The sequence below is a fragment of the Bicyclus anynana genome, chromosome Z, assembly GCF_947172395.1.
Source record: "Bicyclus anynana chromosome Z, ilBicAnyn1.1, whole genome shotgun sequence".
Lineage (NCBI taxonomy): Eukaryota > Metazoa > Arthropoda > Insecta > Lepidoptera > Nymphalidae > Bicyclus > Bicyclus anynana.
The window spans coordinates 9,504,982-9,524,339 of record NC_069110.1 but is presented as its reverse complement, the minus strand read 5'-3'; the positions used below and the strand labels follow the sequence as shown (position 1 = coordinate 9,524,339).

The 19,358-nt window shown below is 34.3% G+C and overlaps 1 protein-coding gene across 3 annotated transcripts; it reads right to left on the bottom strand.

Moving 5' to 3' along the window:
- Nucleotides 1-3,661: 3,661 nt before the first annotated feature.
- LOC112048050 (probable medium-chain specific acyl-CoA dehydrogenase, mitochondrial) lies at nucleotides 3,662-18,782 on the bottom strand. Of its 3 annotated transcripts, none has more exons than XM_024085422.2 (10): nucleotides 18,613-18,782; nucleotides 16,095-16,191; nucleotides 14,459-14,626; nucleotides 13,360-13,460; nucleotides 8,031-8,111; nucleotides 7,767-7,897; nucleotides 6,944-7,052; nucleotides 6,412-6,552; nucleotides 5,357-5,546; nucleotides 3,662-4,869 (listed from the first exon to the last, which is right to left on the bottom strand). In XM_024085422.2, exons 1-10 carry the CDS (start codon nucleotides 18,628-18,630, stop codon nucleotides 4,637-4,639), a joined length of 1,269 nt encoding a protein of 422 aa, XP_023941190.2. In that variant the 5' UTR covers nucleotides 18,631-18,782; the 3' UTR covers nucleotides 3,662-4,636. The 3 variants fall into 3 exon arrangements, with proteins under 3 accessions (XP_023941190.2, XP_023941174.2, XP_023941182.2); XM_024085406.2 differs by lacking the exon at nucleotides 13,360-13,460 and adding an exon at nucleotides 12,055-12,158 and having other exon boundaries at nucleotides 18,613-18,781; XM_024085414.2 differs by lacking the exon at nucleotides 13,360-13,460 and adding an exon at nucleotides 9,428-9,528 and having other exon boundaries at nucleotides 18,613-18,781.
- Nucleotides 18,783-19,358: the final 576 nt, after the last annotated feature.

Here is a 19,358-nt window from a genome sequence, read left to right as displayed (position 1 = left end):
AAATAACTTGTATTTATTTAGAAAAAATATTTTTAAATGCATAGATTCAAATGTATATGAATACGTTGAGTTGTGTAATAATAATGACCGTTTCTATTGCACAATCCTTTCACAAGGGCTTCTAATGTAGGTCAATCTGAACGAGTGTGATTACAAATATTTAGAATGTTATATTTAGTTAATTGGCTTAAATATTAATTTAAAGCAAATTAAAATTATATTAATATCAGTTGATGTATAAATTTAGATTTTTTTCGGTGTTATATTCATTATATTTTAATAAAACACTGTGTTGAGTTTAACATCCGGTACATAGCGCGCCATCTATGGCAGAAGAAGTGCACTATAAACTTATAGTGATGTACCTATACGAATTTAAATTGTAATTTATAACCATATAATGTATCGATTCCGAACTCGTTCATACGTTCATGGTGTTAAGTTGTACAAATATCCAAATCAAACGAAAATATTTTCATTTAAAGCCTATGTTTGTTATATGTTTCATTTATGAAATTCTTACAATATATACTACATTGTCATTACGGTTTAATCCAGACAGAAACGATGTTCTTACACTTGCTGCGATCCTTGCATAATATCTCCCTAATCCCTTTAATACTTCCTTTCTCATCAATCCGTTCATACAATACAATTTTGTCGGTTTAGGGTACTCTTAATTTTTATTAACCAGTTATCAATAAAGACCATATTAGAATAATTATTATCTAGACCCGACTCGGCTTCTAAATAAATAATATCTTTGCGACATCCCCGCGTCTACTGACCGTTGCCCATCACCCGCCAGCCGCTATGTCTTCAATTTTTAAATCTCTGATATTTTGTGGGACATCCATTTTAATGAAATGCTGTTAAGGGCAGTTTTAATCTATATAAAATGTACCACGTAAATTATGTATTTTATTGTATAAAGAATAAAAACAAAAATAGTTTCTGTGATTAGATAAACAAACCGCGGACATTTTATCGATCTTTTTTTCATATAAAAAATTTATCGTACCTAAAATTTATTTGATCTGTTTAATAAGATTTAGTAAGCTTTTGTGATTTAAATGCCCAAGCACAAACAAATATTTGTTACTACATCACAGTATAAATATTTTCTATACAATATTATACACACCTTCTTCTTAAATCACTCTATCTATTACTGAAATTTGCATCAAAATCTGTTGCAAGAATGGCTTGGTCTTCCCTTTCCTACACTTCCATTGACCCTCACCGTGGGTTCGATTCCCACAACTGGAAAATATTTGTGTGATGAACACGAGTTTTTTTCCAGTATCTGTGTGTATTTATACATTATATAAGTATTTATATGTAGTATATAAATGTATATGAACATTATAATATCAACTATCTTAGTACCCATAACACAAGCTGCTCTGTATGTTTACTTTGGGGCTAGATAGTGACGTGTATTGTTTAAGTATATTTATTTATTTATTCGTTGTCAGTGATACAGAAAAGTAAGTTAGATTTTAAAAAAAAAAACTCAACAATAAACATAATAAAAGATTTAACCAGCATCAGGAGAACTTTCCGTTTGGCTGTTAGATCAAGGTTTGTATAAACGAGGCAGTAATCCTTAAGATGGAACTATTGTTAGAAGATTTTTCTCTCCATGAATTACGAATTGTTTAAGTTTTCAAATTTCTTATCCTAAGATCTGATCTTTATAAGTAGGTATTTCGACCGTGTTTCTTTTAAATATTATATTTAACAAACACTGACAAGCATGTATCCGATCAACATCCGAATAAAGGTATTGTTATCGACTCATAAAAACAAGTAATAAATTATGCCCATCTATATGTGTCATTAAATTTATGTTTAGGCGAGGGAATACGCTGGTCAATTTAATTACTTTATTATACATAATACATTTTTTAGATACTTTAGTTAGTGTTCGACAAGCATTATCTTATATAATTTTTAAATTATAGTTAATTAAAATTGAAGAGTATATCTGATTGATTGTCGTAACTACAAAGTCTGAAGATTGTTTTAATCATCAATGTGAAATAGAATTTTAATCGAGAGAAAAGATCTACGAAATAATGAGCACAACACTAGTGTTATTGTTTTTGTGTTTACATGATGTCTATGTTGTCCGTTTAAAAAATGTCCTCAATCTACGGGAAATAATAACCAACTAATTTAAATATATATTAAGCATTTTTTAAGTTTAACAATTTCATATAATAAATAGAATAAATGATTAATTATGTTAACATGAACTTGACACAAATTACTAGTTTTTTCTTGCAAATACTAGGTGAACCATAAAACTGTTACATACAGTACCTACTTTTTTATTCAAAAATTAATCGAGTTGTGTATACATTTCTTAGAATTCTTATATTACTACTTTAAGTGTTAAAGTGTGAAAGTTATACTATCTTAATATTTTAAAAAGTTGCATAACAAGGAAGGGGACTATAAAAAGTACGTAGAGTAACATTTACAATCAATTGACGTTCTCTAAGTCAGAATGACTTTGACAGTTAGACACAACACTAACTTTTTGGCTAAACATTTAAATTTTTAATAATTGTTCTTACTGAATGTACTGAATTTAGAATATTGATACTGATTAGGGGTCTCAGAATTGCATTTACTATGATCGCGAAACTAACGCAAGCCTCACAAATCTCAGGAGAGTGAAAATTAACATAAACTGAATGTTTCTTTAGAAACCAAGTGGGGCAAGACTTCTCTGCCGTTGGCGTAATGAAATCAGCTGTTGTGATTGTTATAAAAGAACTGATGATACAATAATTTAATTAAAATTTATGTAATAAAATGTTATTTTATTTAGTAAAAATTTCAATTTAATTCAGTGGTGACAATGTGAGGCATAACTTGGCACTTGACAATGCCTATATCTGCTGTCGAAAATGTTTTTTTTATTGTCAAACATATTTTATACTAATATGTTCCGTTCCGTTAGTGATCTGCATTTAGCTACACCACTGAGCGCTGAGACATGCACAATTTCGTGTTTACTTACATTATATTACATTTATGTATAGTTTTCACACTCCCTAAACGCACAACTCGACATTGTAGACAACTTTTATGTATTATGTGTTTAAATATATAATAACTTTCATTGTTTTATAAGCGACTAAATGAAATTAAGACAATTATGCACATTTGTCCACCTCAGTTTTGGTGCGCTAGTGCCCTATCTCTAGAATGATATATTGTTGCTGTCAAATAGTCTTGAGCTTGACTTGACAGTATCATGCAGCATGGAAAGTTATGAGAATTGAGTGGACTTGCCTTTTGAACTTCGAAAATGTTGTAATTCATTTTTTATTAAAACGTTTACTTGATTATCATGGTGATATCAATTTGCTCACCCTCAACCAGAAGTATTTAGTCTTATGTTTGCTTCACCAGCCATTCTATGAATTAATTCAGCAAAACTTTTTCTATAATATTTTTTTTATATTATAGAAAAGGTTTTGCTGATTTACCTATATTATTGTGCTTCTTGCAGCTTAATGTATTCGTTTATACAGTTTGTGAACTAATTTGGTGATTTTGTAGTTATATCATCCTCAGGCATTTTACTCCACAGCAGCTTGTATTTCTTCCGACTATAGTAAAGTAAATAAATAAAACAAATGAATTGTGATTAAAATATTTATTAAGTTGTGCCATTTCAAATAGAAACTATTCCACAGACTTTGTAATAAAAAAATTCACCATAATAATACATAAACCAAGCCCACTAAAAAAAACAAAATAATTAAACTTAACAAAATGAAAAGTTATGCCTAATTGTGAATTTTCAACTTATAACTCTATCTTACATCATATTTATTATTTACTGGATGATATACACTTGAGTAGGTTATAATTTTCGTTCTTAGTTTTAAAGTCTGTTGTATAAATAGAAAACCCTCAAAAATCTTTACAATAAAACATTCAAAATATTCCCTATATCAAATACAAAAATAATGTTTTGAATAAGTAATGTACAATGGTGGACTAACTGGGGAGGGAAACAAAAAGGTTGGTCTGCTGTTGGTTTAGTCTCTATTATATTACAAAAAAAGGTTTTGCACCTTACAAAATTTATCACTGTATTAAACTTTATTTTTCCTTTTCGTAACCTTCTGTTGCATGATATAATAGCTTACTCGTTAATAAATTTTTGTTGTACATATTTATTCAGTTTTTCTATGTGATATGATGTGTGATTCCCAGGTCCCAAGGCCTATTACTAAAAGGCACGCTAGGCTTAAACCGCCACATGGTGATGTATTGTATAATGTGAACCAAAGCATATAATAGTTTTATAGGCACTGATAAGTCTATTCTTATTATTGTCTGTCTGTACAATTTAAAAACAATGATACATAGGGTACCAGCAAAGTTTTGAGATATTGTTAAACTATGGATAAATGTCAAATTTTCAAGGTACATTTATTTGTAAGGATTGGTAGCCAAAGAGGGGAACCTTTTGTAAGAAATAATCCCTCAAAACTGTTCTAGTCACCTAGGTACATATGTATATAGCTTTAAAAATATATAAAAATAAGCAGAATTCAATCAATTGTTCCTATTGATGAACCTTAAAAATTGATTTATGATATGTTTATTATGCAGATTGCTTGGCAGCTATTAGAAGTTCCCTGGATATGATGAGTCTCTGAATTTGGGATGTGCCTTCATAAATCTGGTAGATTTTGGCATCGCGCATCAGTTTCTCTACAGGGTACTCGGTATTGAAGCCGTTCCCTCCAAACACTTGGACAGCATCGGTGGCTGCTTTGTTGGCTACTTCCGAAGCATAGGCTTTGGCCACGGATGCCATGACTGTGTTCTTCTGGCCTGAAATGTGCAAAGAGTATATCAGTAGCGAATTCGTCTCTATCTAATATAATATCACAAGTACTCAATGCGCGAGGCAGTTGAGTACAAAACATGGTACATTATAGTAAATGTGCGAAAATTTACTATAATGTACCATGTTAATTTTCTGAACTGATTCTTGGTCACTGGTACAGCACTCCCTTAGGTCTTGGAATTTAACCAAACTGAGCTATGATATATTGAGTTTTTTTTTTCAGTAAAATCTTAGTAACAGCCTAGAAAAAGGAAGGGGGCGATGGTTGATCATGATGATTGCTGGAGTCGAAAGGTTATCATATTAAGCCGGCCAACCCGTATTGAAGCTCAGTGAGGCTCGGCTAAGTTTCTAGAGCAATCTCGGCTAAATGGAGTGATTCATCATGAAATAGCTACGCACAACGGCCAACATTAATAGCCAAGTTCGGATTTCCTGGAAAGAAGAGAAGATAAGAGTGACGGAACTCACCATGGTCGACCATCCAAGCGGCTTTTTGCCAAGCGAGGCGCGCGCTTTCGACGCCGATAGCCATGTCAGCAAGCATGAACGCCACAGCTTGGTGCTGGGCGATCGGCACACCAAACGTCTTGCGCTCCAACGAGTATTTAGTAGCCTCGTGCAGAGCACGGGCAGCCAAACCCGTGGCACCAGCTGCCACCTAATCAAACAACAACAATATACTGATTTAGAAAAATCGTTATTTTAGCAGCAGCAACAAATAAATTGTCAGGTAACAGTTGGGCAATCCGCCACCTTAGCAATAATTTCAGAAATGAACATGAATGAATGCGCGCCGTCATCGTTTAACTCATAATCATATGACGACACTTGATACGAACCCGTGTCTTATTACGATGATTGTAATAATTATGAATATAACAGTGTAAATAACCTGACCTACGACTCTATTTATAACATGACTGCTGACTATAGACAATTTGACGAGTGTCAACCACTTGTAGAACTTTATGAGGACCAAGATTTTGGCGAGGTTTCAGAATAATTGAACAACAAAAATAAAAATAGAAATAAATGTTCAGTACACAATTACTCTTTATACAAATAGATTAAACCTATCTTTACGACTTAATTGACACCTTTTTCTGATTCTGTAAGCAGGCACTTTAATGGGACCTCAGCGGCGTCACCGGGGGTTTTAGGCGAGCGCAGAAGTATCGCCTGATGTGGTCCTATAGCAGAAGCTGAAGATGTAGGCGGAACGACTCTCTAAAGGGCTTCTCCTCTAAACTGAACTCGGCTTAGAGGGCCATTCTGGGAGGGTGTTTTGGCCTGAGTGTATCAGTCCGGGTGCCACCCAAATTGTGGGTTTAAAAAACCCACGTCTTGGTGACGTCAGATATCGGGGATTTCGTCTTCGCCAGCGATGACGCTGTGTAGCTTGTGTTTATGTTGCATTGTCGGACGTTATGTCATCGCTAGGATCGTAAAGGACGTCTTTCGACCGTCTAGATCAACGAACAGTGTTGGGATCGGGGTGTAGTTGCATTACTGCGAGTACTTACTGGTGGTCGGGTCTTGTCAAAGGCACCCATAGCGATTTTAAAACCAGCACCTTCACCGATGAGAACATTCTCCTTAGGTATGCGGACATCTTCAAAAGTGATGCCCCGAGTATCAGATGCACGCTGTCCCATATTTTGTTCCTGAAATTTTTATATAAATAAAAACAACCTTGATCCACAATTATGTTGGGACCACAGTACCTATCACAATATTTTAGTTATGTATTTTTTTGTTTTCTTAGACATAGTACAGAATTTATTACAATTACGCACAATTTCATGGCTCAATGAATTGGACTATTTCGAAAGATGTACCTACATATTATTGCTTTCCGCAGGCATAACAATAGTCCATCTCAAGCTTATTGAAAAAACCCAATTGGTTGTCAAAGTCCAAAGTTCAAAGACTGTGAAAGGAGTGGTTAAGAAAATTATCTAATAAGCGTAGTTAAAGTCATGGCCTCTCAGTTTTGAAACCAGCCGCTTAACTGTGAAGTTATTGTAGCTAATGATGATGGTTATGATTACTTACTTTGCGTCCAGGTACCACACCAGGCCATTCCCTCTCTACGATGAAACCGGTAAAAGCCTTGCTCGCTGGGCATTTTGGATCTGGGTTAGTCCTTGCCAATACAAAATACCTGCAACAACCAATATATTTCATAAATACATAATCATATGTCTTATAAGAAGGTACAAAATCTGAAATTAGGAATGTAGTATACACAAAGTTCGAAGAGCCGATGGACGTTCAGATCCCAAGGCGTTGGCTGTAATGGCGACCGGAAAGTGCAGTGTTGGTCAATCCCTCAATAGATGAAGTGACGACATCAAGCAAGTCGCATGGAGTTGCTGTATGCAGACTGTTCAGGGCCAAGACTGGTGTTTGGAAGTCCCTACAAAAGCCTTGTCTTGCAGACGGACGTCCATCGGCTGATGTAATGTTGACGATGATCAATATCAAATTGGACAATAATAACGAAACAAATCATAACATTCTTTACATATATATATAAATAATTTGCTGTTCGTTAGTCTCGCTAAAACTCGAGAACGGCTGAAAGGATTTATTTTATCTTGGTCTTGAAATTGTTCGTGGAGGTATAGGGAAGGTTTACGAGTAAAAGGTGAAAAAAAGATTAGAATAATTGCCGGGAAAACCATAAAAACAAGCCTTTTCTATTTCCCATTCAAAAGTTTAAGAGTCGAGGGGTAGGAAAGAAGTGCACATAAGTCAAAGCAAAGCTTGACCGGGTCTGCTAGTTACATATAAAAATAGTTTTGTTTGTTATTAAAATATGTGGGACGACACTTAGTTTAAAAATGTAGGCACTATAATTTGTGGATCACAATACCAGTTGGCTACCCCTCCGTTGGTGATCCACATCTTTTGTCCATTAAGGATCCATTCGTCGCCCTTCTTTTCAGCTCTAGTCTTGATACCGGCTACGTCTGATCCTGCTCCAGGTTCCGTAACACCATATGCCTAAAACACGGACAATCAATAATTAATAGAGTATAAATATAGTTCCCGCGGGATTTGTGAGAAGCAGAATTTCATGACAATGTAGTTGAAGGCATCCGCTAGTGAGATACAAAGATTACAAAAAAAAACTTACAGCAACCAATGGTTCTTCAATGAGCCTTCCAAGGTACTTTTTCTGCTGTTCCTTATTACCAGCAATTATGACGGGCGTTTGCTGAAACATAGCAGATATTATAGAGTAGCTGTAAGTTTGCACAGTATTTTAACTTATACAATTTCAGTATTTTCATGTTTCAATAATTATTAAATTATTTTTTTAAAATAAATAATTCGGTTATAGTCATTTTATATTAAATTTAAATTTTAATAAATTGGTATATGAATACATCTAATACTAATATTATAAAAATGGTATAGTTAGTGGTTTTGTAGGGGTTAGGGGATAATATATGGATCTACTGAACCGATTTTGAAAATTCTTTTACCAATAGAAAGACATTTTTGTGATTGTCAAAGGCTATATTTTATTCACGTATTCTCACCAAAACGGAAACTACGCGGGTGAAACTAGTATTTGTATTAAATAAGAAAATATAGGTTGTCCATGTCCGTCAATCGTTGTACGAAATATGTTATTTTGTGCATAAAATATAAATAAGCAAACATATACTTAAATATGATAAAATGCAAAGATGTTGTTGTTATTCACAATAATTAATATGTATAGCAAGCAAAATATTGTAGTTCTTTGTGTTGAGTAAACGGTTTGGTTTGCATGTGAAATGTTAATATTTATAAAATGGTGTATTAAGTATTTACTTATTTCTCTAGTTAAAATCTAAAAATAAAATAAATAATAGTTATGATATCAAAATTGACATTAAAAATAACAAAAGAAGCATACACAAACAAAAATCCACACAAATAGAAACATACGTAGAAAAATAAAAAACAATATTTAAGGCACACATTCAGGAGATTGTCCAAAAATGTTTGTCACTGGCAATGTTGTAGGTAGAAAATAACCAATTTCAAGGTATAGTACGAGACAAAAGAGTAGAAAACAAATTCTTATGGTAACCCCGGGTTCTGACATCCGCTTGGACTGCAACTACCTTGGTACTTGATAATAATTGATATTTTGTTCTATACCTACATAGCTAAGAATTATTATAGTCCATAAAGAAAGTAATTTCCGTACATTTTGTTAGTTTTCGAAGCGTTAGCGTTCGTAGAAAAAGAATCGACGTGCCGCATGTTTACAGGCCCAGATTCGAGAAGTTTGTGGTACTATATGCTATTGTAAGAACAAAATAAAAAAAGAATTTTTAAAATCAGTCTACAAATGACGGAATTATCGCTGGACATACATAAAAAAAAAACCATACATACAGCCGAACGTAGAACCTTTTTGGAAGTCGGTTAAAAACTGAGCGATGGACAATCTCCTTTGTTATTTTAAAATCTAGCTACAAGCTTGTTAACACATGTCTAAAAAAATGTCAGATTCAAACGCTACAAGCGACTCACTCCGAGACCACTGGCTTCCAATGCCGTCATGATACCAGTACAACCGAAGGCCAACTCTTCAGCCACCATACACCCGTCAAAGACACCCACATCCAAACCACCTGTAGAACACGGCAATATTGGCGAAACGTATGCACATAAGTCTTAATGTGCATGTGCTAGTATATAGCTTAACAATATGTGAAAGCTAAAATGTTGTATTTAGCCTGACCAGATATATAAAACATTTGATCGGTGGCGCCACAGCGTTTTTATACATCTGTGTTTAATATACATAGTAGAAGCGAAAGCGAAAGTAATATTCATCGTACCATACGTTGCTTTATCGTATGAGACGTTGGTACGCGTAGCCTAGCTGTTTTAGGCCTAGTCAGAAAACGTCTGACAAGTTATCAGCCATAAAAAGCCATCAAGATCAATTTATTTTGACAGATAACGGCACTCTAATAATGGTCCATTTCATACTCCTTCCACCATCGATCGTAGATCGTTAGATGGGCCTCAAAGCGTCGCGGAATTGTCATTGGTTTCGCACATTGAGTTCTTCATCACTCGTAATACATTTCTCTTTATCCATGTTGTGGCTTGTGTTTTTACACTTCCAAAATGAACACGAAGGCATAATTAAGGGATTAAAATACGAAAATACAGTAAATATTTTTTTAAACCCACGTCCACTCACAGCATGCGATTGTTACGTACTAAGATAAGACGTGCGTGCACGTCTTTGGGTAATGACATAAAATTGTACGTAATCTAATATAGGTCCATGTAACGATTTATATCGATGCCTTCAACGAGTAGAAGAATTTATTTAGTTTTTTTCCGCAACCGTTGAGTTTTTTAGTCCAGCTACAACTACCTAACACGACGGACGACCTGTTTAAAAGTTTATTTTTAATACATAACATGATTTGTTTCATTCAAAACATTAGGGAATGGTTGGGTTATTGTTGGGGTTAAAATCCAATTGGCCGAGCCGTGATAGATCCGTCCTCTGCCTTCGATTCGGAGGGCGTAGGTTCGAACCTGGTCCGGAGCATGCACCTCTTTTTGAGTTATATGATTTTTTTTTTTAAGAAATTTTTGAGAAAAGAAAAGAAATGTATGAATATTTTTTTAACACTGAAACTCTATAAATTAAGGACTTTCCATACAATCTTTCAACCCCCATTTCACCCCCTTCTATTATTATTTTAGGGCCAATAGTACTCATAATAGACATTTACCATTATACCAAAATTCATTTTGATCGGTTTAGCCATGAAAAGGTAACAGGCAGACAAACAGACAACATACAAACAGACAGACAACAGACAGACAGACAGAGTTACTTTCGCATTTATAATATTAGTATAGATAGGTAGGCACCTACTACACTGTACTACAATACGACGTTTTATAATGTCTGAAACAATAAACGGATCTAAAGACTGAAGTAAATTCCAGAAGAAGAAACTGATAATATCAGCTGGAATTTAAATACATTTTGTTTGTCCAATTCGTCTTTTGAAACTACTAGAATGTTGTTTTTATTTGATTTCAGTATTTTTATTACTGATATATAAACTAGATACAAACGTTATCAAACGCGATTATATGTCTTGCCGCAAAGCCGTACTAAGTCTTTGATGTCTTATCTTATGACGAAGTTTGTGCTTATCACATATCTATTTTACTTTATATTACAAGATTTTATTCCTAAACCTAGTTCGATATATATTTTATAGGTACTTGTAATTTACTTCCCCCCTGATCGCTATGAGAATGACTTTACTGGGTAAGTATACAAGTCAACGCGCTGAGTTACTTTATTTTTAAGTTATCCCTTGACTACAATTTTATCTGATGGTAAGTGATGATGCAATCTAAGAAAGATGCGGACTAACTTGTAAGGAGTAGGATGAAAATCCACACCCCTTTCGGTTTCTGCACGACATCGTACCGGAACGTTAAATCGCTTTGCGTACGTCTTTGACGGTAGAGTGGTAACTAGCCACGGGCGACGCCTTCTAGCAGCCAGACCTTTTAAGAAATTCTCAATTGGCCCAGCCGGGGATCGAACTCAGTACCTCCGACTTGTAAATCCACCGCGCATACCACTGCGACACCGTAATTTAAACCAAGTATTACATTCTCATATGTAAGTATGGTCATGTTATGATGTTATACTATGAACCTATGATTGATGACATTGTCACTAACGGAGTGACTTATTCTACACTATACTTATACGTATACTAACTACATGTTACTTATATCCAAAAATATAGTACCCAAATCACATAGTTATAGACGTACAACGGCCAAGCCTTAGTGGCCAAATGCGGAAAAGGCCTAAGAAAGAAGAAGAAGACACATTATATTGATATTTCACAGCAACATATCTACACATAAGCTCGATACAGTACACACATGTATACAATCGCGTTACTTAATAAAAATTTCAACATAATAAACAAGTACAATATTTCACATAATAATATACGTAGGTATGATGTTAATATATTAACATATTATATATTGTGTCAAATGTGTAAACGTGTACAACGCTTATTCTTAGAGGATTCGTACCGTGAGGTGCTTTATACATTGTTATGTAATTGTTTATACAAAAAAAAACTTACTCCTAGACCAGAACTGCCAATGGCTGTACAAATGCCACTGCATCCGAAGGCAAACTCATCAGCGACTATACACTCGTCGAAAACGCCAAAGTTTCCTATGCCCCCTGAAATTTGTTCTTTCCCACTAAGATTATTGAACGTAAAATTGATAAATTTCAAATTTATATCAAGATATAACTTGTACATTTTACCAAGTCTGAGATATTATTTTTAAAGTGTGGCTGTGGCTTTTTGTACTTGTGTTTTTGTTTGTGTTTTTGTAGTTACATTTAATGGTACAAGTTAACTTATAATCCAACGAAATATTTTTATCACGGTGTCCAAAATAACCTTTTACCTATATTTATTAATATTAAGTACCTAGCCATAGTGGTGTGCCAGTACTAAAATTTTGATTTATCGATAAAATTACATAGATTTCCTTGTCCAGTACAATTAGTCAAGATTATTATTATGTATTAGGTTCCTTAAAGTTTTTCACATTGAAAGACTAAGTTTGATTTAATACATATTATATAAAGAAGTCGGTTAATTAAATGTTGCATTCAAAGCAAAGTTAAATTTCATGCATGCACTGAAATCTGTAAAAACCATTCCAACATGTTTCAATTGTAGATCTTACGCCGACTTCCGTAATATATATCGCTGCCATAATACCCGAACATCCGAAAGCTACTTCGTCAGCGATTATACAACTCTCTAGTACGCCTAAACCTATTCCTCCTGTGAAATTATAGTTAGTGATCAAGCGGTGCTATTACTATTTCTTTGGAAGGGCATATTATTTATTATATAGGGTCCTTAATAAATGATATTCACCATATACCTACTATATCTGCGGCATGCTACGATTACAGCTTTGATGTTCTTGCAGTTTTATAATGACAATTATCTTTTAATTGTTGTAAGTACCTCATTGTCAATTTGAAGTTTAGTATAAGCTTAATGTTATACCGATACATATCAAGGCTATTAAGGTCATTTATAATAGCTTTATTACAAGCGTGATGAAAATATTTTCAAAAATATGTTTTTAATATAACTGCTTATAACTGACGAAGAGTTAAGTGTATATATACACTTGTTAAGTGCATATTTAGCACTTGGCCATATTTTATCCGTTATAATAACAGTTTTATGTGTTATGTCACTATTATAATTTATAACATGCCATAAAAACCTTCGCAGCTTGTCGCAGGTATACTATACAACAGAGATGGTCGTTTTAGTAAAATGACTTCTCATCCATCGTCCATGACTAGACACAATTGTTTATATATTATTTTTCTGCAAAATGGGACTTACTCCGATATTAGAGGTCGCCACAGCTGCCTTAATACCAGCACAGCCGAAAGATATCTCTTCTGTTACGAGACATATTTCAAAAATGCCTAGACCTAAGCCTCCTGCAATACATAACTTTTCAACTTACTAATTGCACCAAAAATGTACAAGAAGAAGTAGGTGTTACGTATTCGACATCATTTTCCTGTCAACATCTCTTTCTCTTCAACTATCTTTTATTATGCGTCAACATTTAAACACATATGTATATATGCCCTGTTACACAGTTGAACAAACTCTGTTTTGGTATTCGTGTGTTATTTTTGTACAAATATAACATTTTTGTAAGTACAGTACAATACAAACACACTAAGGACGCAAAATATTGTAGTAGCCTCTATGTACAATAGAATTTTTTGATTTAATTTTGAATTTTGTATCAATTTTAAATAATTTGGAGGAACACATGCAAGAGATGAACAATATGTATGAAATGGTAAGAACACACATATTACAGTACTAATATTTCTTAAAATCCCATATGACATAATACTCTGTGTCAATGTAAAATGTTTTCAAAGATATTCTGATCAAACAAAAATAGCCAAAGATGAACGAAAACTAATGTACGGTAAGTGTTTAGTCCGACTATGCCTTCAAGTATTTTGGCGTTTCAGTATGGAATTCACGGAAACTAGCATAATTTATTATTGAATGTATATAATAAACTTTCGCAAAGTAACACCTTCTTCTATTCAAATGTTTAAACCATAGATATAGCCGTGTGTTTGCGCTGTCTTATATCTATGGCTTAAGCAATGTCGATAAAGAATAGCAATAATCTGTGTGATATTAATACTCATTTCTACCCTGAGGTGTATGATCATGGGATGGTTGCCACACTTAATTCCAACTCTCACATGCACTTTATTTAATATACTTTCTTAAATAAAATGAAAGTATCAAGTAACAAAGACTGTAAAATTGACATAGAGATCATGAAAACGAAATGTTGTTTGTGTGTTATCTACTGTTATTTGCATGTAATGGATATGACATTACAGTTAATTGTTTTTTTGGGAACATATTTGGGATAATGGGTAAAGAATGATAACGTTACCGCAATGTTCGGGGACATGTCCATTCATGAGGCCAACTTCCCACGCCTTCTTGATGATCGGCCACGGGTATTCCCCACTTTTGTCGTACTGTGCAGCCACAGGGATAATCTCTTCCCTGGTGAACTTTCTAGCAAGGTCCTGGAGAGCTTTCTGTTCATCGTTTAGTTCTGGAAATTATTAGTAAAAGAGAAGATTCATACAATTATAATAAAATAAATAAGTTGTTTTCCTGTCACAAGTCACACATTACCCAGCGGACACTCGCGACTTCATCCCCGTACAATTCGATGTAAACTTTCAACCCCTATTTCACTCAGTCTATTAATATACTCAGATTCACAATTATCGGCCCTCTTTAATATGACGCGAGTATATTAAAGTGGGCGGATAATTGTGCCTCTGAGTATATATTCGCATGTTTCATATACAAATAAATATACCACTATTTAAAACGTGAACGATTTATATTAAAAAAAAACTTGAACCCCGTTTTAACAATTTGGAGTAGAATTATGGAAAAATATTGAATTACATTATTTTTAATATTGTTCTGGTCAGTACACCTACCAATTTTTAAAAATTATGTAACTTGAGAAATGAAGGAATTTCTATACAAACTTTGAACCACTATTCCACCGCCTTTTGATTTTATTTTCGCGACATAAAGTATCCTACAACACATTTCATGATCAACAATAGGTGTTTTGGGCCCAATTATCAGAAAGGGTTCTTACCCCGCAAATCTGGATGTCAGGAAATATGACAGACAATATGCTGTCTGCTGACTAGACCTAGAGAGAACGCATTTGGCTCTGTACATCATGATTTGATAATTTTCGCCTTGAAATGGTACAACTTACTTAGCAGTGTTATTGACTTAATTACATCGTATTATTCTCAGTTAACATTTGCTATAGCAGTAAACAAGGAATACACAAAACGAGACGAAATACCAAATATAGATCCTATGATCCGGGACTCTCTATCAGAGACAAAAGCGGTACCAGGCCAACAAAAACATGGACTGACAGACAAACAAGAAATAAAATAAATATATTTTTGGCTTCAGAATTATTTGATATAATGCCCTCCAACAAAAATTTTCAGAATATCGTCAATATACAAAATTGGACCTGTTACTGTTTTATTATAAGTATAGATAAAGAGCTAGAAGAACATAATATGTTTTTTTTTACTTTACAGAACAATTATCACATTGTTGGCCTTATCAAAGATGTCAATGCCCCAATATACTTGTCACAATATATGGGAATTTTAATAAAAGAATACATGAGTAAGTATGAGTTGTGAACGAAATTGACTAAAAATCCTCAATTTCTTTTTATTTTGGCACTTTGTGATTGTCCTAGGATTTTAAGAATTTAATGATCAGATTTGTCTGTTTATATACAACTTCAAACTTCACCTTTCCCTAAAATCCTAATAACTGTTTTGCTACATTTTGCATTGATTATCCATTCCTATTGGTTGTAGCAAGATAATATGATAAGGTCTATGTTACTTGCTAACTTCACCTAGCTATGGCTGACATAGGTAGGCCATTCTTGAGATAGGTAGTTGCTAGGCATTTTATCAGTTAATCTCAGTATCTTTGATAAGATAATAAGTACTTACCAAAACAAAGTCCAGTGGTAGGTATAGGTTTGGCAGCTGATGATCTTGTTGCAGAAGTAGACAGATTTCGATAAATAGGGCGTGTTGCACGCACAATCTGTAAAGACAAAAAAAGTTATAATTTTTTTTACAACCACACCACCTCTATATAAAAATAAAGAAGATTAAAGAATGATTCAAATCAATCAAGCTGTTTAGATTTTAGTTAAAACAAGAAGCATGAAAGGGAGAAGGTTCTTAATCTGAAACACATATTTTTTCATGTTAAGCTTAATATTAAAAGAACTGTTTGAGCAGCTAGAGCTTAAAAAGGTGTTAATGGACATATGTATGAAAAACATTATAAAAACCCACAGAACTTGGCATTTTCAGCATCTAGACCAGAAATTTTTCTTATATTCAAACAAATTAAACATTAGTAGACGTAGAAGGAAGGAAAGGAGAAGAGGAAGGCCAAAGCAGAAATGGGCAGACAAAATAAGACGGGCGACAGCGGGCAGCGGGGCAAAATCAGCAAACGATCATGAATTGTAGAATAGCTTAGAGGAGGCATTTGTCCTAAAGACAATCAGACAAATTCTATAATTATTTTTCCCATAAATTTTATTCTCACGCCTTGTACTACAAAATAAATATAAGGGCCAGGCGGAGGATTTACCCCAGACCAAACGGCCGGGGATCAGGGCTAGCTATCCTAGCTAAGTCCAGCAAGACCACTTTTTGCATCTTGGATGTGAGCGAACTGCCACAAATCCCCAGCCGCCTTAGATGGTGAGCGAGGCTGACTGGGATCAAACCATTTTAGTGGACTCCTCATGCCACATGGTGGTAACCTCGTTATTGTTACAGTTAAAGAGCTTACAGTATTGTGGAAACAAACGTCCCTATAAACCACACAACAAAAGTGATTAACCCAACAAATAAAATAACCAAAAATGGCTATGTGTTTATTTTATAGTAGATATGGTTTCAGAAGGCATACCAGCAAATTCTCGCAATAACCTTCTTGTAGACCTTAGCTTCCATATAACTGCAGCAACTTCTTTATTAGAATAGTTATCTAAAGCTGCTTCTACTGGGCTTTGATGCAAGGATAACAAATAAACTCATGCACCTTACACAAGATAAGTTGAGAACAGTAGTTGGCTTAATAATAAGCCACTGCCCGCTAAACAAACACGTTTCAATCACCTAGTCTAACTATATAGGACTAAAAGTCCTCTGTGCAGAGTCTGCATGGAGGAAAACGAGACACAGCTACATGTTATGCTCAATTGCAAAGGTATAACGGAACAACAAGCAACCTTCATTGGCTCTTCAGCGACCTCCATGAGGCTAACGGTGACCTGGGTGGCCACTAAGCTTCTGGAGTGAGCTTGCCTGGATCTTTATCAACCTATATTCGGCTCACTGCTGAGCTCAAGTCTCCTCTCAGAATGAGAGGGGTTAGGCCAATAGTCCACCACGCTGGCCCAATGCAGATTGTCAGACTTCACACATGCAGAGACTTAAGAAAATTCTCCAGTATGCAGGTTTCCTCACAATGTATTCCTTCACCATTTGAGACACGTGATATTTAATTTCTTAAAATGCACACAACTGAAAAGTTGGAGGTGCATGTCCCGGGCCAGATTCGAACCCACACCCTCCGGAATTGGAGGCAGAAGTCATATACTGGGCGATCACGGCTTCAGCTGGATAAAGAGTATCATACAGGGACCTGCACCAAAGGACCCACGTAAAACAGTCAAGCACGTGGCCAAGTGCAGAAACAGCCAAGAAAGAAGAAGAAGAAGCTGCATAAAGAGGTTTCTATCTAATTTGATAAAGATAAAATATAATCTTTTTCAAATAGTAGAATATCATAATTACTGATTGATTGCCAATTAAGGCAAAACGTAAACCTATTAAAACTGTGATAATATATACCTACAATACACATTGGAATGTTGGTTTGATGTCAATGTGTGAGTAAGAATTACAAGCACTTATGAATGGGATAATATGGTGTAATGATAATATTTATTGTCTTCTCTAATTGTATAGGGGAGGCTGGAAGATCAAATTTAGGAGTTATTTATATTTTGATAGGCATGAGATATTAAAAAATATTCGCCCAAACGCAATTGTATAACGATAGTACCTTTGACATATAGCTCAGGACTTTGAGTTTGACTCAAAGGAGCTGGACCTAGCTTGTAGAGACAAATTAATACCTAAGAGAATATTCGAGATAAATAAAATTGTACCTATTCGTTGCTGACCCCAATTCATATGTAATATGAAGTATGGTTAATATGATTACAGATTTCTTTCGATGATTAAATATTTTGATTGAAAATAGCAATTATCATCTTATAAATTTGGTAGATTTCAAGTATCTACTTGTTTAAATATAAAAAAGACAAAAGCTTAATGGACAATTTTCTATAAAATGAAAAATATTACAATTACACAACAGTAAATTAAAGAAATTGACTAGAAAATAATATAGATTCGCAGGCATTATATTACTTACTTGTGTTAAAGGATTCATGGTGAATTGGTGACTTTAAGATCCCTTGATTGCTTTAACGAAAAAGTTGACTTTGGACTTTGTACCACGTTACATACTCTTTGATACAGTAATTTAAAGTAAAGTTTCCACCAGTTGATCTTGATCTACAATCACCCACAGAAATGAAACACTAAACTAATGACATGACAGTTGACACTTGACAGTTCGTAGACAATTTTTTTTTTCTTTAGTCTTTTCCATGGAGGGTAAAAGGCAAAGATATTACCCCGTACAGCCATATCTTCAGTTTATAGTCTATAAAGAGTCGGTACAATGCGGTGCAAGTAGTTTATATCTTTTAAATTCTTATGAAATCTATGTATACAAATTCAATTTTACTATCGGCATACAGGGCATACAGCCGTGTCTTTATAGTCAAATATTCATATCCGATTTCATGGCATACAGCCATGTCTTCAGTCTACTTATATTAAATATACCAAATAGTGTTGTACTACATAAAATACAAAATAAAATCATAGTTGCATAAAAAAAAGTGTTTGTCAGTTCCGATACAAATGGAGTTTTAATCTTTCAGATCGACTGTCTAAATAGGTGTTTGTCGCCTCGCAGCATTTTTGACGGCCTCCGTGGCGCAGTGGTATGCGCAGTGGACTTACAAGATGAAGGTCCTGGGTTCGATTCCCAGATGGACCGATTGAAGTTTTTTTAATTGGTCCAGGTCTGGCTGGTGGGAGGCTTTGTCC